General features: G+C 38.1%; 1 protein-coding gene across 3 annotated transcripts in view; it reads right to left on the bottom strand.

The window, feature by feature from the left end:
- The window catches only part of LOC114158543 (pleckstrin homology domain-containing family G member 1), a 65,565-nt gene that overhangs the window by 12,943 nt on the left and 25,790 nt on the right, over window positions 1-26,832 (bottom strand). For 2 of the 3 annotated variants that reach the window (XM_028040149.1, XM_028040151.1), the window contains exons 2-4: window positions 12,149-12,690; window positions 6,805-6,905; window positions 4,859-4,928 (exon numbers count right to left, since the gene is read on the bottom strand). In XM_028040149.1, coding sequence (XP_027895950.1) covers window positions 4,859-4,928; window positions 6,805-6,905; window positions 12,149-12,690 — 713 coding nt within the window. Of the gene's footprint in view, window positions 1-4,858; window positions 4,929-6,804; window positions 6,906-12,148; window positions 12,691-22,298; window positions 22,694-26,832 lie in introns of those variants that run through there. The other variant, XM_028040150.1, reaches the window with a different exon arrangement.

Genomic DNA, 26,832 nt, shown 5'->3' with positions numbered 1-26,832 from the left:
TGTTTGTATTTGCAGAATGCTTTTCACTCCTGTAAACTAAAAATGCTTTATTGTTGTGCATAGGAAACTCAAAAATGGCTCCAGGTCACTAAATGCCTTCTGAACTGACATTTTACCACTTTTCATATGTTATTTATTTCAAAATTGACTAAACTGTGCAGTCTTTCCAAATACCATAGTGCACAGATTTTACAATGACAATAAAAACTATTTTATTCCATCTTATCCAACTGGATAGGCCCTTTGCCATACTAATGATAAACTCTTGTTTGACTTGCTGTTGCTGTCACAGCCTCCAGCATATTTCACTATATTTTATGATTCAGATCATAAGTGTTGTCAAGTCCCTTCTATGCTTATTTTCTCATAGTTAAATCTTGCATTCACAATCCTAACGTTTCCCAATGGTTTAGACTGTCCACTAAAGCAACTTCTAAATGTGGAGACTCCATATGGTTTTGCTTTCTCTTCTGGAAGTTTATCTTCCTTTACAACTTAAGGTGAACTTCAGGCTAATGTATTTTTATAGGTGAACATCACAACTTTAAAATATAAAATGAAATGCTCACAATGATCTCATTTTCTTATGACTGACTACAGTGATGATGTCTGCGAGTTTTAAGCCTGCAACAACAAACTGTTGAAACGTCGGGGTGAACATATGGTCTGCGTTACTCGGTTTGTATTGTTGCATACTACGCGATATTTAATAGGAAACTGATTTAAGGAAATCAAATACCAGCAATGTTTCTCTGGCAGCATTTAATAGTAATTTAATGCTGTGGTAAGGAGAGAATCAATTACTAATGCATTTTCATACCAAAGAGTTGGGTGGGCATAACAACAAACTTCTGGAATATAAAAAAAAAGTGCATCTAGAATAAACACAAGCTCATGGGTTTGCTTAGTTTACCATCAGTGCATCTCATCTTTATTTAATAATTGTTTAATTTAATCTGTGCTTGGTAGCATTGCTTTTTCTAGTTGTGTGGTCTGCAATTTTGCTGCCAGGTCTCCCCAACAATCTCTAAAGTTGGTTAAAAACTAGAGATCGGAAATTGGCCACAAGATTCCAATCAGTATGTCAAATCTTTTAATTGTGTTAAAATGCTTGTCATTTTAAATACTTCTTCCCTTTATTATATTTAAAAATATACTTATAAATACAAGTACCCGTAGACATCAGCAACAATCTAGGTTATTTAGCTTCTGAACAACTCGTATCTATATAATTTTGTTCTGTTTATCACCAGTTTCACCTTATCTGCAGTTAATTTCACCTTTGATGACTAGCTCTTTATTTCATGTTTACTGCCCTGCACAGTCAGAGCCCACATACAAGGCCTCCACTCTCCTCTGCTCACTCATCCCAACTGAAACTCGTGCTTGTAGCTTATGATTAGCAGAGCTTCCAGCCTTTAATTCGCAGTTTATCCCAACAGCTCTGAGCGGGCGGATTAAATTGCCCCTCATTCCTCATCGCCGCCCCTTTAACTGATACATTTTCCCACCTTGCATACCTCTCTGAACATCAAAAGACATCAAAAGGGACAGCGTGACTTTATCAAAGATGGAAGTAAGATCTCTCTGGTCTCCTCTTCACATCAGTCAAGATTTCACTTTGTTTTTGTTTATGCAACATCTTTTCCTGAAAGGTCTTTTATGGACATTTTCAATTCTGTCCATGTTGTCCTTTGAAGTTTTGAGATGAACTCTTTTCTCTTGCGAAACTAAGACTCCATGTTAACTCTGTTAGTTTTTCTGTGTGTGATGAGCAGAGGACTGAGCAGAATGCAAGATTTCAGGAATAAACACAGAGGAAAGATGACAGAAGCCTGTTCTAGCCTTTGTACACATGCAAACATACAAAGCAAACAGACAGTTATGAGCATCTAATCCATAGTAAATTAACATTCTGCAGACATCACATTTATGCAAAAACTTGAGCTTTATCTCTAATTTAATCCGATATATAAAGCAAATTATATAAACAATGTATTCCACCAAAATATACCAACATGGAACTCAAACTCTTCTGAATTATTAGCCTGAGGTACTTTGTGGGAACCGTCCTAAATTGAAAAACAAAGCTCCTTCTTCCTCCTCCTCATTGTCTGCAGCATGCTGCTGCCACAGACTGGTCCTAAACACAACCAGATGTGCCACCATCGATTTCTGATGACAAACACTCCCCAAAGCACACTCTTAATATCCCTCTGCAGCTAAAAAAAAAACAACACAAGACCGCAAAGTACATAAGTGGCCCTATAAAAACAAATTTTGCAACGTTTGCAGACACTGAAATGCAAAGCATACACATCTACAGAAACTCTTTGAATCTAACCAGTTCACCAGCAGACCTTGGAATAACTCACATCTGTAATACACTTCCCTTTTTAGAAATATATACAAGCCATGGTAAATCATATAATCACCACATGCTGATTCTTCATGTTAGAGTTCTGAACACTTGTGTGCAGCTGGTACCCATGCGGAAAGGAGACATCTTCCTCTGCAGTATAAAGAGACAAATTATATGGAAGGAGTTTGACTTGTTGGAGCTGAAGCCAGTAATCACTACAGAGGGGAACAAAAAAAAGGTTCATGCTGGTCCACAGCCCACTCATCACTTTAATAACAAAGTAATAAAGCCCAAGGTTTTGCTGGAGCGATGATTTCCCAAGAACAGACCGATCAAAGTGAGTCAGCAAGTAGGCATTGAACACTGTAAATCAAAAAAAAAAGTTTTAGCTGCTTGTGTAATTGTTCTCTTTGTGCTTCAATCAGTCGTAGCAGCCCAGGCAACACTTTGAAAGGCTTACTCATGGCAAGAAAGGTCAAACAGAAGAGAACATGGGGATGAAAAACCAATTATGAGAGACAGATTTACAATGGAATCCGTATCTTCTTCAAAAACTGTGCTGGGTTGTGATTCTTGGTTGTTAAAACTTGAAGATAAATATGCTTATATGTGGTTTTATAGATCTAAGCAACCATCATTAAGTAAAAAAAAAAGCAAGCTCCATTACAAGACATCAGTCTGGAAAAATATGGAATCACACACACATAGAAAACAACAGCTCTAATTGCCACGCAAAGTGGGTGACAGTCAGTGGTGACTAAATATTTGCAGAAGCTGAGACTCATTTCTCAAAGACCATAATGACAAATTCATACAAGCAGAGTTAATGCTTAGAAGTCTAATATAATTTGGTTTTTGAGAATGTATGCTTTAGCATGATGGTTTCTGCATATTCAATTCTGCATATTCAATTCTGCACAGATTTTACAATGACAATAAAAACTATTTTATTCCATCTTATCCAGCTGGATAGGCCCTTTGCCATACTAATGATAAACTCTTGTTTAATATAATTAAATTATATTTTAATAGGACAATTCCAGTTTAAATACAAAGTTTTTTGTGGCTTTGAAGAAGCACCAACTTTAAATACAACCTGCAAAAAACATCCTAGAAAATGATAGAAGGATGGATAAAAACAAATTAAAGCATAGATGGAAAGATACACTAATAAATGTATAAATTTAAGCTGGTACCCAGCTTAAGAATGACTTTTAAGTAATTCTGAACTTAAATGTTCAGAATTACAAATATTTTTGCCATTCTCTATTTTGATTCTTCCCACTTTTCCTGACTGTGCCAAAACTCTAAACCATAAACTGCCTCTTCATCATACAATGAAGCTTTATTTGAAGAGAACCTGACAAAGAGATAGATGTTAAGGCCCAGTAAAAGAGAAAAAAATATCAACGTCATGAGGTGAGGAGTTGGTTTTATGCCATCTAAATGTGGTGCAGACATTTGAGATGTTTTGTACTACTGTACTTGCAAAAATGGTGGAGGCATTCTTTCATCTCACCATAATTCAACCTCACTCCTAAATGAAGCAACTTTTAACACCACAAAGATATTTCATTGCCTTAATGATCCACATTGCAGCAATTACAACAAAGAAAAAAAAAAAACAGTCATCATATGACTCATATTAGGTCCAGTAAGTAGAGCACTTACCTGGAACCAAAAAAATACCACAGCATTTTTTTTTTCTCTGACAAAACTTTCATTTTGAGATTTCCTACAGCATTAATCAGCTGCTAACAAGATACAGGATGTTTGTTTATGAATTTCAACTAACTACCCAAAAAGTGATGTGGGCTGCAATAAAACCAACAAAAAAACAAACAAAAAACAAACAAACAAGTGTTTCAACAACAGCTGGTGGACTTCGACAGTAAGTGATGCTGAATGGGTGTTTCTCTTTTTTGTATCTGGTCAGACAGTGGCTGTGTGGTTGTGGGGGTAATTGCAGTATGGCAGGGAGGGAATGTAATATGTTTAGTAGGAAGTGCTGGAATGCAATACATTATCATGGGACATGATCGTGCAATCATTTCTATGGGACCTAAGTAAATGAAGAGTGGGTGTAGAAGAACAGCTGAACCACATGAACAGAGGAATTCTTGAAGTAGAGTTGCTTAGAGAAGCATTGCTATTATTCCTATTGTTGAAAAACGATGGCTGAATTTTAAATAATGGGTATAAATTCCTGTGAAGCTGTCAATGCCTTCCTGACCACCTCTGCTGCAGCTAAACAGAGTATTACTTATGAACACCTCAGTTTGTAATCTTCTCTGATTTGTATTTCTTAGAGAAGAATGTTGGCATAAAACTAAGGTTGCATGGCAAAAGTTGCCAATCAGACTGCAGAAGGCAGTTGCACAGTCACAGCTAATTCCTTGAATAAATGAAAGTCATTAGACTTCACAACTGAAAACTGAGATGTGAATAAAGATAAAAGAGAGAGAAGGGGAATAAAAGACACAGGATCATATTTACCTTGGATACAAAGCACTCTGCAATGGCCACAGGGTCTGCATTGCACTTCTCCAGCTCATAAAGAAGATCCCTAAAACAGACGACAGAGATGTCAGAAGATAGGAACTGTGTATGCTGTTATTTTCCTGATTCTATAAACTTTAAACTCCAAAACAATTCCTCTGAATTTCAGGTGTAAGAGGTAGATCATAGGGCGACTAGCAGTGAACAAATAAAGAACTTCCATGCATTCACACAACCGGCTCCCATGTGTAAAGTTATATGGGTGTATTGCTGCACGCTGAGGAAAACGGACTGCTTGAGGTTATTGTTTTGTGGCAAAAGCATGAGGTTATCATGACTGCTTGAAACTGCTTTAATTCCTCCTTTTTACAGGCCAGCTTGTCTGTGTGCAACTGCCCAGAAATGAATAGGTGGGAGAAAACGGCCGTGTCTCCAGACCACCGTGGGCGAAGCTCCACTCACCACATCTTCTGGATTTAGAACTCACAAGCACACAAAAAATATTGTAAACACACCTGACTGCTGATGGAAAGATATACTTAGACATCAGACAACCACCTCAACCCAGATTCTCTGGTAGCTGGACATCGTTTGTGGAGCCAGAAAGAGAACAGAGACTCGGGGTGTGTCTTTTAGCAGCAAAAGTTGTTTCCAAACAATATTCCTGTCTGTCTAAATTAGCTCCCACGTCTCTGAATACTTCTAAAAATTGTTGTTTGCACACAATAGAGCTACTACAGACACTGTCAAAATAATGTTACTTGCAGTTAGTTTTGACTGATTTAACATTTATGGTGCACATTTTATAGAGGCACTTAAAATAGTACCTCACACTGTGGGCCAAATAAATATAAGGGATTGAGGTCTGAAGCTACATTTTGACTAATTTGGCATGCTTAAGTTTATTGTCCATCTGGAAAATATATTTGTGTCCAAGCTTAATTTACCTGGTTGACGTCCTGAGATATTATTTAAGCATCTCCACATAATGGTCTTTTCTCATAGTGCCATCCATTTTCTGAGTGTACCAGTTCCTTCATCCACAAGACGATGCTCCTATACACATGTGCTTCATAGTGAAGATAGTTTTTCAGACTTGCTTTTTATGTTGCTTTTCAATTAAATGCCTCTTCATCAATGAGTGTTTTAAGCTCATGTTAGTATTGGACTCAGTCTAAATAATGACACACAAGTTTCAGCCAGCATTTTGCTTTTGTCCTGGGATTTCTATGTACATTTTGTATAAAAATAATCTCCGAAACAAAGATACCACCTCCTCTTTAAACAGTATAGCAGATGTCTCCATTGCTCTTCTACTTGTGTATAATTATTTGAACAGATGAACATGGCACATACAGGCATCTAGAAATTATACCCGAGGGGAGATTCAGACTTGTAAAGATTCAAAATTCACTTCCTGTTGCTTTGGCTGGCATGCTTTTGTTTTCCAAAGATTTCACGTAAGGAAGCAGTGGGTTGGAGATGTTGTCCTGTCTGTTGTTGGTCTGTCTCCAATTAATTCAAATATTGTGAATTACAAAGTCATGACTTAATCATCTGGGCTTTTCCAACATTTTTAAAGTCATTAACAATTGGACTTTGAAAAAAGCAACAAAAATATAATTATCTCTCAATATTTTGACAGTTAGCAAAGAAAAATACATTTGGTAACCTTAAGTTACCAAACCTTAACTAGAAAAGGTTAACCATTTGTTAAGTAGACATTTTTATTGAAATTCTCACTGCACACTGATGTGGGTCCACTCTGGAGTGTTATCAGAAGACAGCCAATGTTGATTTTCTTCCAAGATATCAGAATCTAAAAATGGTGCAGACTTTGTCAACTAGCCTTCAGGAATATCAACCAGTCTCTGCTGTTGCAATTTAATGTCTGACTTATTTCTTGAGGTTAAATCTATTGGGCTTCTGTGTGTGTACAGTACCTGTTAAAGTGGTAGATGTCCCGGATGTTGCCGAACAGCGAACTTTTATCCTCCGAGCTCAGGGCCAGTCGAGACTGGTTACTGATGCACTCCAAGTAGTCCTGTAGAGACAAAGGCAGAGCAGTCAGGAGAGGGACTATAAACACTAAAGTTCACATCTTGATTCACTTAAACTTCACTGACTTTGTTTCAGGTTTTCAGCCTTCCCTTCCCCCTGCTTTTCACTGCCTTGGTCAAATATTAAAGAATCATATAAAAAATATTTTAAATTCTAAAGTTCTCTTAAAAATGTGAACTTTTGAACGTCATGGCGTTCCACAAATAACTGCATATATTAAAGCTAATAAGTCCTCAGTCTGGTGTGAATCTCTTGATTTTTCCACTCACTTTCTTCATCTAAAAACTCCCAACCATTTGAGATAGAGATTTGGCTATTCTCATACAGTATTTAATTGTGCAGAAACACTGTAATCAAAAACAACCCTCAGAAAGGTTTCTGAATAACGCTTTGGCTTCTTTTTAAAAGTTAAAAGCCTGCTCACTTTCTGTTTTCGGTAAACAGTTTGACGAATAGATGGTGCAGGCTATTACGTTGATACAAATTAGTGAAAGACTGGTTTAACAAGACTCCATTAAAAACAGGTACATGTCAGCTTGGGAGGATTTCACTCAGCACATCTTATCACTGCCTCAATCACATCCGTTACTGATGGGTGCTGATATGCGTGTGGATGGTGTTTAGACAAAAGTCTTCAGCTTCTCTCTGCCATACATGCAGAAAGTGAGACGTGGAGAAACTAGGACAGGTGGAAAGGTTTCCATGCAAGTTGCATTTGGACTTTCTACGGGAGAAATTCTTGTTGCACAGCATTGACTGAATGGACATGTTATGTCACTTTGCATTAAGGTGGCAGTCAAAGAGAGAAGATACAAATAAGCTTAAGGTATCATTAGAAAACATACAAGTGTTGATCACTAATGTAAAAACTTTATATAGTGATATTGGATAGGACAGATGTATCCAGAGTAAACATCTCTGAAATGTTGGTCTTAGTCGGAGCTCTGATGGCATCTGTTCCTGCAGGTCTGAGTTCATCCCAAAAACAAGTGTTGGCAACCACTCCCCAGCAGTCACCGGTCAAACACCTACGCACACTTTGGTAATACAAACGATGCGCTGGATGAACATAAGATACAAACTCAACACCATTTCTGTAACCAGACCCTACAAAGATGTTACAACACTGAGAAAGTAAGAAAAACAAGACTGTCCTGAACCTGTAGAAACACCCAGTAATCATTTCATCACATAAAGCTGCTTTTATAAGACACAAAGAAGAGGGAAGGTTAGGGAGTTACCCTATTCATTTTCTTCAATTTATTGACTTTTTTTAAAATTTCTATTCTGATGGTTTAACTCAAGTTCCTGTTGTTGTTTTGTTTGTTCTTTAGTAATAAGAGCAGCTGAGCCCCAGACATCAGTCCTTTCATCTGTTTTTGTTTAGATCAACGGATAAAAAGCTATCTTGAATCAGTGCACAGACCTTAAATGGCCTTCACAACTTTTTATTATTTTGATGGTCTCCATTTTATTTTACATTGATACATAGAAGATTTCATGCTTCACCAGTGTAAACAAGGATTAATTAAGTGTGACTTTGATTTGCCTTTGAAATCTGAGATAATTAATGTGGTCTAGTTCCAATTTGGGATAGACAAGCTTAACAACAACTATGTTTATTGTTTTTAGAGTGTTATTTAGATTATTAAATTATCAGATTGGGACAATATGCTTTCAAGTGCTTCAGGAACCCATGGTTATTCATGTAACTTCTTTGAAGAAATACTTTAAAAATGTGGATTGTGGATACTGACATTAGCATTGGGGACATTTGAGCTTGCTGCAACATGTTTTGCACCGAGATGTTATTTTAGGTTTGAATAGATTCAGTGGCAGGCCAACTCCTTTGTGAACAACTTGCACACAACAATAGTCTTTTCGAACATCCCATTAGATTGTTTTTTTGAAGCAAAACTTAACACCCGGATGGGCGAAGTCGTCATTGATCCCCATAGAAGTGTTTGTGTGTCAGATTTACAGGTGTATCAGAAACATGTATACAGAAGATTCCGGTTTGAAACTTTTGTGGAAAAAAAAAAGAGAAGCAATATATTGCGTTAAAAATATTTAGCACATTAAAATCTATGTAATTAACTTATCAAAAATAATGTTAAAGTCTCAACCCTAATTCACTCAAAAAAACTTTTTCATATAGATTGTGTCCATTGGGTTTAATACCCTACAAACTATTAAAAGTGTAAGAAACATTTTATTGCTGCAGCTCTGACTACATGTGGGAGCCATATTGGATATTGAGCTTAGGATGGTTGGAGAGATGTCCAATTTTCCGAGTTATATTACAACCTCAGCAGTCAATTTTTTATTTTATGACTTTTTAATCTATAAGAGAAAAATAGGTTGACATGTAAGTTGTACTAAAAGGCATAATAAGAAATAGCTAATCATGGCTTAAGACAGGAAAAGGTTTGGTGGGAAAGCACAATCAATTACCTCTAATATTAATTGATAGCTCCAAAACTTCAAACAACTTTGTTTACTAGACTTTAAAACATAATGTTTTAAAGGTTCAGAAAAAAAACAAATTAGTCAGCTTAATTAGTTATGCATTAATTAGGAGAATCAATCAATAGTTGGATTGTGGGATGGAGACTCAAAGTCTGTCCATCCTGACAAAATGGACACTGTCAGGCTCAAAGGGTTTGAGGTATAGACTGAGATTTTGGAGATCCACTATGGACAGGCTGGTGGTTATGCTGAGGGCTGTGTAAGCAGGTCAGGTTTAGGATTTGATGACTTTAAGCAGTAATATGTAAGGTGATGCTTTATTAGCCACAGGGTTAGGGATCTGACCCGGTGTGACCTGCTCATATAAACACGCTCCGCCTCAGTGAGCTCAACAAAGGTTAGACCAACACATGCACACACCTGAAGGTTGACTCCCTCCTCTGAGCATCAGACATAACAAGTACAAACCTGATTCTTTCATGTATTAACCATTAACCTTGAGCAAGTCTTTCCCCAAACATAACCCTAACACTGCACCACAGTAGGAAGTGATTACTCCATACAACGAAGAGTGCAAACATCTCAATCTTCACGCTTGAGTATTTTCATAGGCCAGGAAATGTCTGCAGATTATTTCCAAAGTGATGGACAACTTGAAATGACCCAGTTCAAGAGGGAGATTGGAAAAGTAGGAAGGGGAAAACAAGATCCAAACAATTTCTAAAACTTTAAACTTAGCTGACTGGTGATGGATTGGTCTGGTTGCACATAATAGTTGAGGGAAGAAATTACTGGTCATGCAGAAGTGAAAAGACACCAAATACACAGCATGGGAGGTTAAAAAAACCCCACAACTTCACAAAAGATGAAAAAATGAACACACAGAAATATTTAAAATCATTAGGCACATCACTAAGAAGGAAAAAAAGGAAAAAACGGGCAAGAATAACTCGCAACGGCAGTGCTGCTGACAGATGATACACAGGTGAACGCAGGGGAGCCTGGGTAAATATTTCTCCGAGGCTGTCACACCCTCTTCCTTTGCAGGAAGCATTTTGGGCAGAGGGATTTACTGCAACACAGACTCTGGGACAACTCAGTTGGGCAGTTTGCTGTGTGTATTGTGTGTGCGTCTTTGTTTTTTTGTTTTTTTTGCTACAAGACAGAAGAAACCTCAGGTGCAGAATTTGCTGCTCTGCCATTGAAATCGAAAGCAAGTTATTTTGTCACAAGTCAGCACTTAAAATAAAAATAAATGGATGGAAAATAGATTTTTTTTAGAAAAACTTAAAAAAACAAAAAAATCGAAAAAGTGTGGCACGTATTGACTTCACCCTCACACACCAAAGTAAATTTCAATAGAACCAGCTGCCTTCCGAAGCCATCTAATGGAAGCTCTGCCTGTGAGTAATATAATCCAGTAAAAGACAGCTGTTTAGTTTTGAGAACATTAGTAAACAAATGCACCATGAAGACCAAAGAATGCAATTCAATCACGACAATCATGACTTGTCATGTCTTGACATGACAATCATCAAATATGGACTTTATGGAAGAGAGGCATAAAGAACAAAGAACATTGACAACAAAGCTCTAAGAACAACAAAAGATTTTTGTCATTTTGGACCAATCAAATAGCCACACAATAACCACACAATGTTTAAGCAGAAAAACAGTGCATGTGTTTGAAGTCTGTATTAATATCCACAACAAAGGAACTGAGCATAAGCAAACAATTCAGAAAGAAATGGGAGGTAATGGAAAAGAGTGCTAGCTTTGATGCAAGCCACTACACCCAGTCCTCAACAAAGCCACTGGAGCTCAGTCTTGAGGTGATGTGTATTCTTGCAGTTCAAAGCGAACAACACTAAATGAGCCCATTTGCTTGAGTGTGTATGCATACAACGAATGTGTGCCAGCGAATGCAGGACAAAGGTACAGGGTGTCATATGACTGGACCCATCCCCGCCCACACAGGTGACCTTACAGATTCCCTGCAGGCAACAAGCTGAGGAGCTCATGTGTGTGAAAAACCCCCATAAAATCGAAAGGATGGTTAAACTTCAACATACTGCTCGACACACAAAAAAGCAAAATTATTCTTACTAGTTAAAGGAAATCTACCATATTTTAACTTGTAAACATTAAAAGTATAAAACGTGAATAAATCATCATCGGCCGTCTAATTTATTTTCAAAGTATTTCATTTTAAAAACACCATAGAGTACCATATCGTTAACAATATATGTTGATGACATACAACTTTCGAGTTCTATGACAACTTGAGCTTTATCTATTGAGGTTACTGAAACCTGAATCATATTTCAATGGGCCACAAATCACTCCACTGACTCCCTGTTTGTAAAAGGACAGATTCAAGATCTTGTTGATGGTCTACGGCTCTGAATTGTGTTGGGCCTCAGTAAGGAGTCAGAATTTCTAGCCATGTATGTACGATATACAGTAGGCTCCTCAGGCCATCAGAGAGGTATCATCTTTTTCTATGCTGATCGGGTCTGGTACCAGCTTCTTCCAAAGCTTGAGAGTCCAGAAACATTTGGTTTCATTAAATCAAAACTGAAAATGTGATATTTACTGTAAGTTTTCTAGATAGATCAAAAATCTATCAAAGAAGTTTTTGAATGTATTTTTGATGTATTTCACATTCTGAATGTGTCATATCTCTGTCCTTTTGTTTTTTCCATAAAGAACTTTGAATTAATTTGTATATTATGTTACAAATAAACACTAGTTTACCTCTACGATGCTGCGCAGATCCTGAACGTAGGTTCTCTCTGTGTCCAGAATCTCCTGCACCACCCGGTCCACATACGTCCTGGGTCCCTGCACCGGGCTCATCTTCTCTTGTACCTCTGGACTCAACTTAGGCTGTAAATGTTCTGTAGCAGTCTGTCTGCTTCTGTCTCCATTGTTTCCCTCATATTCCACTTCGCATCCCAGCTGCCTGGCAGGGACCAATTCCAATCGAATCGCCCCGGAGTCCCGGTCAGGGGTCATGGGGTTACACTGAGGGGCCGCGACAAGGGTCGAACGGCTGCCCAAGGAGCAGTGACTGTCCCTGGAGGAGGCAGAGGAGGACGTGGAGCTGTAGCTGATGGGTCGTTCGGCGCTGTCAGGAGAGGAGTCCATGCTGATGGCGGAGCAATAACGCGAGGAGGCGTGGCGGAAGGCCGGGTTGCGGAGGCAGCGTGCTGGGATGTCAACGGAGCTCAGGTCTGAGCCGGAGTCCGGGACTTCGGGAAGAGGAGGCAGCACATCAGGCAGGTAGCTATAGTCGTCTAACGAGAAAAAAAAAAAGAGAGAGAGAAAAAAAAACATTATTAGACTTAATTCTAAAGGCCAAGCATGTTTCTTATTTATCCAGATGCAGGCTTTGGTGAAACCTTTTGAGGCCTGTAGACTGGAAAATGGCAACTGTGTAATACACAGATCAATGTTGCTATTCATTTTGTATGAATTAGGATAAATCTGGGGATTATCACAAAAGGAGTGCAGTTATATTTCTGTCACTGTTTTGACGTTTAAGCCAGCTTAACGACCAACAGAATGTGATATCACACAACCATGTAATGCAAGACCAAATGTCTAGTTCAGGTTTTGCAGAAACAAACCCTGTGTAAGTTGCATTGTTCTTTAACTTTTTAGTTTTGAGGTTAGCATTTTGGTTTCATATATTTACTCTTTAAACAGTAAAGCAAGAGGTAGGTTTTCAAAAAACAACTAAAACTTTCTTAATTCCAGGAACAGAACAGATTAGAAAAAAATAAAAAACTCTACTGTTTTGATACAGAGGGTAGTAATCAGATTATTCGTTATGAAAATTTAGTTAACTCATTGTGAATTTACCAGTGGGAAGGCTTTATAAAAACATTGCCTACAACATCAGAGCTCCTTCATGAGGAAGGTATTATTGCATGTTATAAGTCTAAAATCTTATTGGGCAAAAACCTCTTAAAAAATAAAAAGAAATATTGAGGCCCAACAATCACATTTAATATTCAAATTAAACAAAAAAAAGTACCAGTGTTAATATGAATCCCTCTCTGTAATTGCAAGTGCTAGTTAAACATCTTTACAGGGCCTCTGTTTATCATCCTCATTCCTGACCACAGTTAACGGACGTTTACACTGACCACCCACCATATGTGGGCCACTTGGAGATCTACCATAAATCTCTCCAAAAGTGTTTTTCTTTTACAAATAAAAGCCTAACAGTCGTCACACCACCTAGAAAATAAACAGAAAGAAAACCAAGCATTTCTGAATTCTAATTTGTTTGACCAAATGCGTGTATGGGTGACGATTTGCTTGAACACTGCATGCTAAGAGCAACCCATGTTATGAATGAAAGCCCTATTTCAAAGATATGTGCACCTACAGTAGTCTCTCTGGCATCTAGCCTGTGTCAAACTGGTTCACAACAGAGTCCGTTTGTAGAAATTCGTTAAAATACCGTTTACCAACCTCAAATGGCCATACAGTGAGTCTAACTGAAGTAAACTTTAACATTCAATGTTTCAAAACAGAAATCACTTCTCAAAAAGGCTGTTACTGGTGTACCAGCAGCTGCTGTGTTGTGCCAACAGCGACATCCAGGAAGATCATCAATGCCAGCAGCACCAGCTCAACCTTTCTCACTTCAAAGCATTTGAGATCACAGGTTCAGGTTCAAAACATGAAACGTGAAACTGAGGACAAGCTCAAAGAATCCAGCTCCATACCCGTTCTCTCCCTTTTCAAAACAGCCCATCATTTTGCCACAGCAATGTCTGTTTTCTACTTGGACTGTTCTCTGATAAGCAGATCACAGACTGGACTCAAAACAAATAGTAAGAAGCTGAACCCAAATCCATTATGAGTCTACGGTCTGGATGTACATGCTCAGAGTTAAAGCAAACCAAAATAAACAGACACTTTCTAGTAAAAACCTGAAATATTTTACAGATAATGATTCAGGCTGCGACAGACTGGCAACCTGTCCAGGGTGTACCCCACCTCTCGCCCGAAACGTTCGCTGGAGATAGGCACCAGCACCCCTCCCGACCCCACTAGGGACAAGGGTGTACAGAAAATGGATGGATGGATAATGATCCAGGATTCTTTATAGTTCTACTCCCCTGCCAAGAAAAACAGGAAGGAATTCCAGTGTCTCAAGACTTAAGTGGGATGAAGTTTTAGTTTCTCTCTGACAAGCTTGGAAAGGATTTACTGCTTGTTTTTGTGTCCTCTAAATGTTTAAACCCCAGCTCTGACCCACTTTCTAACAATTAAAGATCAGAAAGAATAACAACTCTATGGAGTGAATCAACAACGCACATAAACACAAACAGACTTGGCTTTTCAGTAAGCCACACTCTGCTTTCATGCATACAATACACAAAGAGACAGATTAAATTGAACTCTGTGACTTTAAGAAGAAAATGCCCATTTCCTTTGCTGTTTGACAAATCTTTCAGTGCACATTTCACAAGAAATTATTTATTCAACAATCCATACCAAAGCTGATTATTTGATGGTTCTATCACCAACGGTTCTACCTAGTTGTAAGTTCAACTATTTAAAACGTACAAATCTGTGAATCCTGCACATGCAGACTAAAGTGTGAGCACACAAAAAACCCAAACACCACAGAGAAGTTACCCCATCTTATGTTTGCCCTGCACCTCATTCCCACCCTTCAGCTTCATGTTTGGGGCACACCCTGTCCGTTTCCTGGGTGAACAGGCCATTTTCCCTCTCACACATCAACCAGTCTGACCTCAACGCACACATACACAAGCACAGAATAAGGATGACTAGGATTTAGTTACCTGCTATCCAGATTATTTTCAACTTGATCCATGTAAATTACCTCTAATTATGGTCCCAAGTATGCAGCCTGGGACTGTTTCTGCGCTGTGCATGTGTGTGTGTCGTTTGTCTCTGCGTGTGCACGAGAGGAGTAAGGATTGTGTGTGAGGTCAGTGTCTCCTGCCAAAGGAGGGAGAGAGTGAATACAGCAAGTGTCTGAGCAACCTGGCATCAATCTCTGGCTTTCATTGAACTCAAACAAAGAGCGAGGATTTCATATGTTCGACATTAGGCCCAGCTGAAAGGCAAACACAGACAGCCAGAAAGAAACAGACGGAAGACTGGCAAACAGTGAACACCGAGTACAAAACGCTGGATCATTTATTTTATCATAATGTGTGCAAATGGATTAAGAGAAATGTTTTACAAGAAACCATGAGGAAATTATGTCGCTCAAGTATGTGGACTATTCTCTAGAATTTATTTTTTAACTTAAATATAGTAAGTGACAGTAACAGAAGTAAATAATCTTTCCACTCAATATACTTAAAATGATTATTGCATAAAACAAACTGATTTAGAAGAAAGTTTGTGCATGACCAGATAGAAGCCATATTTAAGATAAAAAAGAAAATACCTTTAATTTAAAAATTACTTGTATAAGAATTGGACTTTGTCACCAGAAAACAATATCTTTAAACAATTTCTGTATTTTTAGTCAATTCATTTAACATTTTAGCTGAATGCTGACATTACAGTTCTAATAAATTGCCAAAGACCTAGAGTGGCCTGTCAGCTTGAAGTTTTATGTTATTTTTAGAATGTTAATCAAATATAAAAAATAATAAACATCAGAAAACTGAAGGTTGGGGAATGCTAAAAATAAGAAGTCTAACTCTCGTTGACAGCTTTTAAATCAATCCAATAATTTTTTGCAAGACTGTGATTAATTTCTGGCATCATATTAAAACTGCATTTAACATTTCTTTGCTTTTTATGGTATAGTGAGTCTGAAAAGCATACTGTAGTTTGTAGAGGACTATATCTACCCTGTTGGCAACACCCAGTCAGCCAACTTGGGGGAGAGACGATGTTACCAGCACAACACAGCATGAGGAGGGATGTGGCCAGACTTGTTAAGCAGGGCTTCCACCCCTTTTTTAACTGCTTGCAATTCTAGTTTGTTTTTGTTATGCGAATAATTCAGTGTGACGTCACTAAAAAACAAAACTATTACTTCTTTATTAGACATTAGGAGGGGCATGTAGAAACTGATTTGAGCTGATTATATCACTTTAAGGAGCATTGCGGGAAACAATTATACGTGTGACTGCAGTGATGCTGAACAATGAAACTGAGTTTTACACAAAACAGTCTCGCTTTCTTGCCATCATTATCTCATGATCACAAGAAAACATTGTTTTCTCCATATAAAAGGCTGTCGCTTTGACTAAACATGAGACTGATGTCTCCAGATAAAGAGATAAACATCTTGGTTTTCGTTATATAACAGCAAGGTTAACTCATAATCTTAAGAGAAACATCAGATTTCACACCTGCAGACGCCGTTACTGTTGACTTGTGTAAGTTCGCCCTGTAGTCATGGATCTTTAAAGCGTGTACATAATTAACGTTCAAAGCTGCCAAACATCCAGTCTATGGACATTTCTATGACATAAAGAGAAAGTCTTCTTGCTTATAAAGTCACTTTGTCATTTTCATTATCATTGTTAGCAATTCTCATCAAGACTGGTTAACAGCATTAATTAATGTATATACAACAAAAAGGGCCTTCACAACACACAGACTTGCAAAGTAATGAGTTGTAGATCTGCAAACAGAAGCACAGTGATTTCCCTTCCACTGGTGCAAGCCAGCCGGACAAGCCTCCCTATCAGTCCAGCCAAGTTTAATGACTCATGCTAAATTTAACTGGTTCACTTCAGTCATACTCTTTACAGCCACCTGAAGTGCTCTTTGTTGTGAAGTGGTAAGCAAACAGCTGAGAGCGCTGCTCTCTATTTACGGCCCCAGGGGCCTCACAAGTAGCTAAAAAGCTCTAAGAGTGCTTTGTAATACACATCTCATGCAATCTTTTAAACTGTGAAGCTGTTCCGTAAAAACATTACTCTATACACAAAATGTCACTGAGCAAAAACTGTTCCCAGTGCTTATTTGAAGTGAAGTGGCTTCCTTAATCACTGGGTTCCAACAGGAAAAACACACTGACAATCTGTAACATGGTGGCTCTAGCAACAAATCCAACACGTGATTCCCAGGGAGGATCTGTTGGCAAGAAAACACAGTCCACAGAATATCAAAGAAGGGAACTTCATCCTGTAAGGGTTGCCACTTGAGAAGATACCCACTTGGTTTGGCTACATCAAGAGACTCAAATGAAAGAGCAAGAGAGGAAACATTTTAGAGGCAGACAAATACATTACAGAGACAGATGTGGAGCAAATGAAGTAACATGTCCTGAACTTGCATGCACAAAGGTCTGTCCTGAATTTGCATTGTAAATGCCCAAAGAACCATTGGGTTAGAAATATATGGAAATAATCCACAGGAGACATTTAGGCACAAGACTCATTCCTGATGTGAGGAGCCTTATGGCAACCTGCTTTGCATTGTGCAGCTGAGAGCTCTCATCACTACTTTGATCTGTACTTTAGGATTACAATTATTGTTGCACAAATCAGTCATGGTAATTGTTGTTGTGGCTAAGACCAAGATGCATTAAGACAATGAATTCTCCTAATTTGTCAGAATAGAGAAAATGAATGCACTGGACCCTTGTTGTAAAGATAATCTTAAGTACTACTAAATCATTCATATATCAGCCATCTTTACTACATTTTATGTATCCACAGCCCGCATTCGAAATAAAACTAGTGGGTGTTTGTGAAACGCAGACTTTTTCAATTCAAATTTCAACTTCGTATGCATCGTCAAAGCACCATAATTGTTGCAAAAACAGAGAAATTTACAGAAATTATTTTGTGTCAAAGTCAAAAAATGACTAAAGATATAAGCTTTTAATATAATTTAAGATAAACATGTCCATTACACACACAACAGCCTTTGGCACCTTTATGAGAACTAAATGCAGTAATTAGATCCCCTTTCTCTCTGGCTACACTGCAAGAAAACTAAGACAGTTAAAGTGATTTTCTATAAACAAAGGACGACAACATGGGAGAAAAACATTTCATATGCAATAATCCTGATTTTCTCATAAACCTTCAAGCTGCTCACTATTTTCATGCTATTTCAGGAAGTAAAACGCTAGAAGACACTCAATTCCTGATTTGAAATACTGGGACTTTACCACTGTACAAGCGTTTTGATCCAGTTTTTTTCTTCCCCCAAGAACATTTTAAATTATTTGTATTCTGATTTGAGCTTCTGACAGTCACGGAAAAGATAAAAAGCTTTATAGTGAAATTCTTGTAGTTTTCTTCAGATGTTGCAGCGACTTCAACAACAATCACTTAAATGAAATTCTTTAAAGACAAACAGGAGGCTTCCAAAAACCTCAGCCTGCAGGAAAATCCTAGTCACTACTTATTGATGGTGGTTTTTCTGAATGACTAAAATATGTCCCTCTTTGCTGTAGTTACATTCACAAGACAGAATAGAAACATATGACAAAGCCTCTATTAGTCTTTCTAATTAAGCATCTGACTTTATCAAACACCAACAGCCAAAGCTAGCCAAACACTGAAATAATCTAACAGGTTTTAATGAAGATTAATTTACACATGCAACTGAGTGTAATGCAGCAGGGAAAACAAGCTCCATCTCAGCTCCATCTTAGTGGAGAGAGGCCAAAACATTAACCACACCAACAAGTTAAATGACTTTCCCTCAGTTATTTCCATAATTTATTCCATCTTGCTCTCTCACACCTTTACAATACGCTCACATACCACTCAGAATCAGTCATAAACTGACTTCCGATCCTTTTCTTCCTCCCTTCCTGTCATTCTTTTTCTCCAACATCATATCTTGTTATGAAACTTAAAACACATCTGGTATTTCTCGACAGGAACCCTGCCAACTTCACAATTCAGCTTCCACCAGACATTCCTTTCAGTCAGACCATGCCTGTTCTATTCTATTTAGGAAAATAACCATAGGCCAACCTGTACATAATGTGGGTACTGACCACCATGGCCCATGTTCACATTTAGGTGCAGTAAATGTTTTCCTCCTCAGGCTCTTTTTGCTTTCCAAGTTTATGGGACATAAAAACACTCAAAAAATAAGTTACTGCAATTTTAACCAAAGTAAAGTCAATTAAATAAAAAGGTGGACAAACAATAAGATTTCCATTTTCCCTGGTTGGGACTTGGTTACTTTTGCAAGAGATATGCATATTTGAACATCGTGATTGGCTGAGCTTCCCATTATAAGCAGTTCCCAACAGTGACTTTCTGACTGACAGCTGTTTAAACACCAAATGGATTTACTCATAAGTACAGGAACATCCTTAAATTTTCAACCAGCCTTTGCAGGAAAAGAAGGGATCCCAACAAAAAAGTGTGAGCACGAGACAGGATTTGACTGCACATTACTCAAAGTTGCTTGCAAGATTTTGTTTATTAAACGGTATGTCTTCCAGATGGCAACTCAATCTTTGACCTTCCTGTGTACTTCTTACTAGAAACTCAAGAATTCTGAACGGATAACCGAAACCAGTTGCAATGCAGTCGCCTTTGTTTTCACTTTGGCAGCGTCTTTAACCTCGGGGACATGAGTAACTGCGAGTAAGAGTGAGGAATGAGAGTAGATGTCTCATAGGAATGAAAGTAGGAAGAAAAGATGAAAAAGAAGGCCAAAGGTCAAACACCACCCACTCCCATATTTTTTCCATTCTTCCATTTCCCACTCAACATTTTTTTTGTGAATTCTGCCTTTTGCTTCTGCCCAACCAATCTACCCAATGAAGCACTAACTTTATAACAGTATATCCTAAAAATTTAACTTAATGCTCTGAAACCTTGACAATCTTCGACCTCCCACTTTCTGCATATTCCACTTCAGATCTGTCTCCATTTCTAATAGAGTCATAGCCTTGATCGCAACCGACATTAAAGACCTCAAAGTGTCGCTCTGGATTTCACACTGCAGCCCAATTAATGCAGCAAGGACAGGCAGACGAACACAGGGCCCAGAGGTTAGGCACATATAGACAAAGAGGTGAAACATAGGATTGGAAATGAGGCGGAGTTTCCACTGAACTTACTGCTAGACCAACAAAGAAATGCACGGGTTTGGGGAATATACTCAAATGCAAATGTTGCATGAATTGCTGGAGCAAAGTAAGAGGAGGTAGAAAAGAAAACATGCTTACAAAGGCTCTAATATAAACTAAAGTAAACACAGCACACACCTGGTGCACCAATTAACAACTGCATTTGTCTTCTGAAGTATAAACACTCATCATAACCACAAGATGCTTACAGTAAATATGTGCACGGGTTAAACAGAGTTTGGGACGCTTAAAGTTAGTTTCGATTTATAAGCAGTTAATTATCTGCAGTATATTGCTCTCCTTGCATTTTGATTTATTATAAATCCAGATTAACTGCAGCTAAGGGCTAGTCCAAGAGGGGCTAAGACCAAATCAGACGCCTAATGTCTTAACTCCAATTTCAAAAGTGCAAAGTTATGAAAACATTGTCTTGTGACCTTTTAAATCTTTATTTACACAGAAGTTGGTGATTATTTACACTGAGGTTAGAGGCGGTGTGCCACCAATGAGCGTCCTGCGTGAAACGTATTGAGATTGGAACATGCAAAGTATTTCTGGTCACAGCAAATCTCCGATGTAAAAGGAAAAATTAAAATAATGCTCAATCTATCATGTTTTTTATTTTTACACTTTATTATTGGATAATAATTGGATGTTTCTGAAATTTGGGGTTCTTTAAAATAATAGAAGCCCCTGGCTCTTGGCAACTAAGACTACTTGTCAGTTTCAGCCTTCTGATCCAAAGAATATGAATTTACATTAAACAAAGTCATTATGAGAGTTATCCACTGTAGGCAAGATATTAACTGATTGTTACAGTTTAATACAACTTCATCTCACTGCGCTATCCCTTTAAACGTAAATCTGGGCTTTCATTGCCTCATAAAACCTAAGCAAACACATGCGTGCAGCTAGTGGACTAATTAACAACAACATTTTCACATAATAAAGAGAACACATTCAACAAAACCGCAACACATTTAAAATCTAAAATCCCCCTATGAAAAATAAAGAGTCCAAAGATTTCTTTGTGTTTTTGACACCACAAAGACAGCACTCAGGAATGTGCAGTGTAGTTATAGTCGAGTAGCTGTGGGAGAAGAATTCACCCACATGCTGTCCCTATTTTCAGACACCCACACTCTTGTACTCGCCCACGGGACACCCATGATACGCTTGCTGTTCACACCCATCAGCCTTGCTTGAGACTGTGGCATGCTAGCCTAAATTTCTGAATGGAAATAAAAAAGTCATACAGCTGGACCTACAGGGTGTCATCTGTGCCCCCCCAGGTGAGAGACTCTAAAAGTAGGAACTTTTAAGGGATCTCATCACCACCCACTTCCCCCCGAGCCATGTGCACTTATGTGTTTTGGATGGGCAACCTTCCCTCCCCGCGGACATGCAGAGTGGGAGGAGAAATACGGAGTACTCCATTGTCTCCAGCACCTCGAAACCAAAGACTTTGCGCGAAAAAGTAATTATTCCCCCTCCTCTTCTTTTCTGCTTCATACCCATTTGCAGCCTGCTGCCAGCTGCTGCCCTTTGAGGCTCTAAATTGGGTCACAGGCTGCCGAATGGCATCTCAACATGCAGCAAGAGGGAAGCAACATGTTTAAGATTTGTCAAAACATAAACCAAGTAGTTCACAGAAATTATGCACTTAGGGTGATATTGTGATAGCAAAATTTCATATAGTGTAGAAATTTACAACTAGTGTGTAACATTAAAGAAAAATGTCAGGCATAAAAATCAAGTCACATCACAACAGAAACCTGTTGATACCCATTTAAGAAAAGAAATATATGTTTGGTAGCTGGACATTTCCGTTCTTACCAGTAGGCATAGTGGCTTGGCCCTTCTTCAGATGAAATGATGACAAAATGTTTCTCAAAAGTGATAGTGAGAAAGTTCAGAAGGAACCAGGATTTCCACAGAAGGTCACATATCCAGACTTTTCCAAAACATACTCCTAGCAGTTCCAGGAAAAAAAAAAATCCTCAGATTTTCTTAACTCTCCAAAGCATTGTGATTTTCTTTATTTTTCTTTTCTAGAAGTTAGTAAGTTTTATTCTGAACTAACTCATCCAGGTCCTTTCTTTCACTCTCTTTAACTTGCCAATGATCTTCTCTGCCTACTCTGTCTCTGAAAGCTTCTCTCCCTCCCTCTCTCCTGCATCCACAGCGTGCATGTGCGCGTCTCGAAGTGTTCATGTGTTTGCATTGGAGTGTGTGTGTGTGTGTATCATAGTGAATGGCCTCTGCTCTCTCATGCTCCCCTCCCTGCTGTGTATTCCCCTCCCCCTGGCTCCTCCTCTCACTCTCCTGCAGCAAATTACAAGAAGACAGGAGTCCCACAATTTGTGCGTTTTTCACTCCTTATTTTAGTTCATTTGTTTGTTTTTTTGAGGTTTTTTTGTTTCATTTGAAGTCAGTTCAGCCTTAAGCTGAATTTTTAGATTTCTGCCTGAAAGTTTGCACAGCAACAAAAAGTTTATAGGTATATTTGTTGCACACTTGGAAAACAGCTAAACTCTTGCTGCTGGTGCACAACTGCATGGGCTCCACACTGATCCACACTTCACAAGAAGGAGAGGGGGTTATGAGTGATCAATAGGCTGCGAGTCGGCTTGGACAAAAGCTCCTCATCCACTGAGAGAAATCGGACTGCTTTTTTGTGTTGCAGATTAGAGAAACACCAGCACAGGATGATCATAAAACATTCCCAAACAGAAGAAGGCCAAAGAAAGAAATTTTTTTTAAAAAACGATTAAACTCAGTAAAGCTGTAGCTCAAAAGCCTTGTAGGATTTAAAGATGGGCTAATGTCGATATATTACTCAAAATGATGTTAATAAAGCATTAACTGCTTTGATGAGAATGTCCTTTATTGTTCTTTAGTGTTGAGCCTTGCTTCAATTTTAGTCAAACTTACAAAACAACCAAAAGTTTGTAGAAAGCCAAATGGAATTGCACTCATATTACGAGAATTAAGAAAAGGTAAAAGTTTAATGTTTGGAGTTTAGGGAATTGAAATCAGGGTTTCCTTCAGTGTTATAAGCCTGGCGGGCCACCAGGCTTGACTTGTGCCCCCACCAGGGAAATCATTATTTATTTATACAAGTCTTTTTAAAATGTTTGCATTTTTTAAGACTTTATAGTTGGTGTTCAGGCATTAATCATCCAATCTTTCAATAACACATGATTATCAAGTGAAATGTTTAAATTTCCTGTCAACTTTAAAGATGTCTTAACTCAAAAGCACAACTGGCCACTGGATGAATGATTCCCCTACCACCCAACTACCGACCTTATCAAGTTTTCTCTGGGAAACCTTGGAAATAATAAAAAGGAAAAAAAAAACAGAATTATTCTTTGACATCACCTTAAAACAGAAAAAAAGAGTAAATATAAAATAATATTTTGCTGTGAAAAATAGTTTGACTTTATTTTTTATCTACATTCACCAATTTGATTTGTGCTGATGATTGATCCATCCTCTTCAATGGTCACATAGTTAACAGGAAAAGGCTACAATAAATCAGGACAGACAGAGTGTCATCAAAATGACACATGCGAGACACCCAATCCTCAGTCTTGTACACCAAAGCAAATGTGTTGACTATTTGTTTTTCCTCCCATAAAGACGAGGACTGGTCACAGCAGGAAGGGGTCCTAACAGTCTTCTTTTTTTTCCCTAACCAGTGCCATTACATAGATTCCCCCTGGACGACCATCACAAACAGAACAGAGTCTAAGAATCACGACCTCTCTCTCAACCAGTCAGAGGATCCGTTGACCCACGAAGGACCTCAGTCTGAATCCAAATGGTTCACCTGCAACCCCCTCTCTTCTGAAATACACACACACACACGCAGCTCTTCTATAATGAGCAACACAAGCTTAGCAAACACGCACACGGATCTTCAAAACTCCTCAGCTCACCCAAGCGTGAACTGTTGAGGACATAAGGCTACAGCAGAAACCCCTTATCTGATGACCTGTGGCTGCTCCCAAAGCCTTAACTTCTTGATGATTGAAATGATACTAAACTCATTTCATAGGAAGAACCGAAGAGCTTTGGTACTTTTTCTGGTGCAAAAATGAAATTCAGACTGATAAAAAAAAAAAATGTGAAAAAAAATAGAATTTGAAAAATGTTTTCTTTATATATAGCAAGGGTTGGGCATTTATTGTATCGTTTATCATGCTACACTTCTTGTATTGTCACGATAAATTCCAATTAATGATGTTTAACCCCCACATAACTGTATTGTCGGGATTGTTAATTTTACCATTTTCTCCACCGTTTGTTCAATGAGAGCTTCAACAAATATTAATACGTTTGAAAATATGATTAAATGCCCCTACTGTGTGCAGTTTAGTGATGGAACTCACTTCTTTGTGAGACTGTCGTATTACAAATAGGAATGTTTTTCAAGAGTAGTCTTTGTGTTTGTGGGATTATGATAACTGTGTAATGCTGTCAAAGCCAAGGTTTCTTCAAAAAAGTAAAAAATAGTTTGTATTATCACTTTTCTTATCACAACTTACCACAAAATACTGTGATAAAACCTTAAGTTCATATTAAACCCATAAGTTGACACCAAATTATTTGAACCTCTGGCACCTTATTTCCCTAAACACTACCAACTTTGGACCATTGTCTACAGCTCAACACCAGAGTCACGTTCCTTCAACTTCTCATCCATCACCACTCAGTAATTTCCTCAACAGGATCTCACACACTGACAACAAGCTAAAACAAGGCAGTTGGATCCTTTGAAGGAGGCAAACATCCTTAAACTGGGTTTCCTCATGCAGAGGAAGAGCTGAGGTTTTTATAGTGTGTAGAAATTTTAGCTGCATGTTGTCAGATTGTCATGATTATAAAACAAAGACATTCACTCCCCCACTCACAAAATTTGTTTTCCAAAAGTATTTCAGCCCCTTGTATGGTCAAAACTAACTCTGTTTCCTTTCCATTTTTACTTTTGTACTAAACAGAGAAGGACTTTAAACCCACAGAGAGGCAGAGGGCTAATTTAAAGCTCATTACTGCAGTTGACAGTATGTGTGAGTGACCGTGTTGAGTGTGAAATCAGGACCCAACTTCAGCGCGCAGTCAGACAGCTTCTTCAAATTTTCAGTTTATAAAAGGAGGTTAAGTGTTTCTGTGGTAACAAGAGAAGTGTGAATATTAAGAAAAAAAGCATCCGGAAAGCGAGGGAGACTGTGACTAATGGCGGGTGGAGGGGTCATTTATGTATGGTTTCCCCCTCCCTCTGTGACACTGTCAATGCTGAGATGGATCATTTGCAAAAAATACACAGTCCGTCTTTATCTTCACAGATTCTTTTAAGTGTCGCCATCACTCACAGCTTTTCTTTTTGCAACCTGACGTCTGAATTAATTAACTGTTTTGTCTGTTTTTCCCCTTTGCTAAGAAGTTTGAGATTGAAGAATCATTCCTTAGTCTGTATTACTGTAGGCAACAAACCGAACGCACAGCCAGTAAAGGTAAAAGATATCAAGCAAAAATAAAAACAGAACCATGGGTAAATTTTAAATCACGTTTTATAGCTTTTGTCATTTCATTAAAAGCATTGCTTTGTGTAAAATCACCAAAAAAGACATGTTATTTGTATTAATGTGAGCAAACTTCCTCTTGATGCTAAGTGCTAGCTACCATATTTTACTCCTGCTTCCATATTAGTATTTTCCCGTAAATTTCCCATATTACGCAGATAACCTCTGTGCTGAGGCACCCCTGAATAGTTGCCATAGTATATCCAAAGATTTCTCAAGAATGCATTAAAGTTTTGGTGAGGGAATAACACTACAATATGAAATAAAGTTAAAAAATATGATTATGTAATAACACGCATTTTCTCTTTTTTGTTCCCATTAGGGCCACCTCGGGATTTTCTGCATAACTTGCAGCTAACGTAACATGATGCTCACTAGCTTCTAATTCTGTATTACTTGCAGCCGGGACGTCAGAACCTTGATCTAGAATCATACCTGACTTAATTCTGACTTTACATTGTGCAAGTCATAAAACTAGTTTGATTTGCTAATTCCTGTGCACAGTGACCAAACCAACTACTATTAGCCATCCAAACTGATATGAATTCTATTTTATTATCTTTCCTTTCAAACATTACAGTAGAATGCTTGCCAAAATTGGTGGTCCGAAGTACCATTAAGTTGATTATTTTTATAAATGTGATTGATCACAGATCTGTGTCCACTGAAGTGCTGTTACAAGACTTTCTCAAAACTGCCCAGCGCTGGAGTTGATGGATAAAGAGCAAGTTCAGCTCATACAAATTATATTTCTTATTTCAGTGAACTCTACATTTCACAAC

This window comes from Xiphophorus couchianus, chromosome 15 (genome assembly GCF_001444195.1).
Source record: "Xiphophorus couchianus chromosome 15, X_couchianus-1.0, whole genome shotgun sequence".
Lineage (NCBI taxonomy): Eukaryota > Metazoa > Chordata > Actinopteri > Cyprinodontiformes > Poeciliidae > Xiphophorus > Xiphophorus couchianus.
This window is presented reverse-complemented; position numbering and strand designations above follow the sequence as displayed.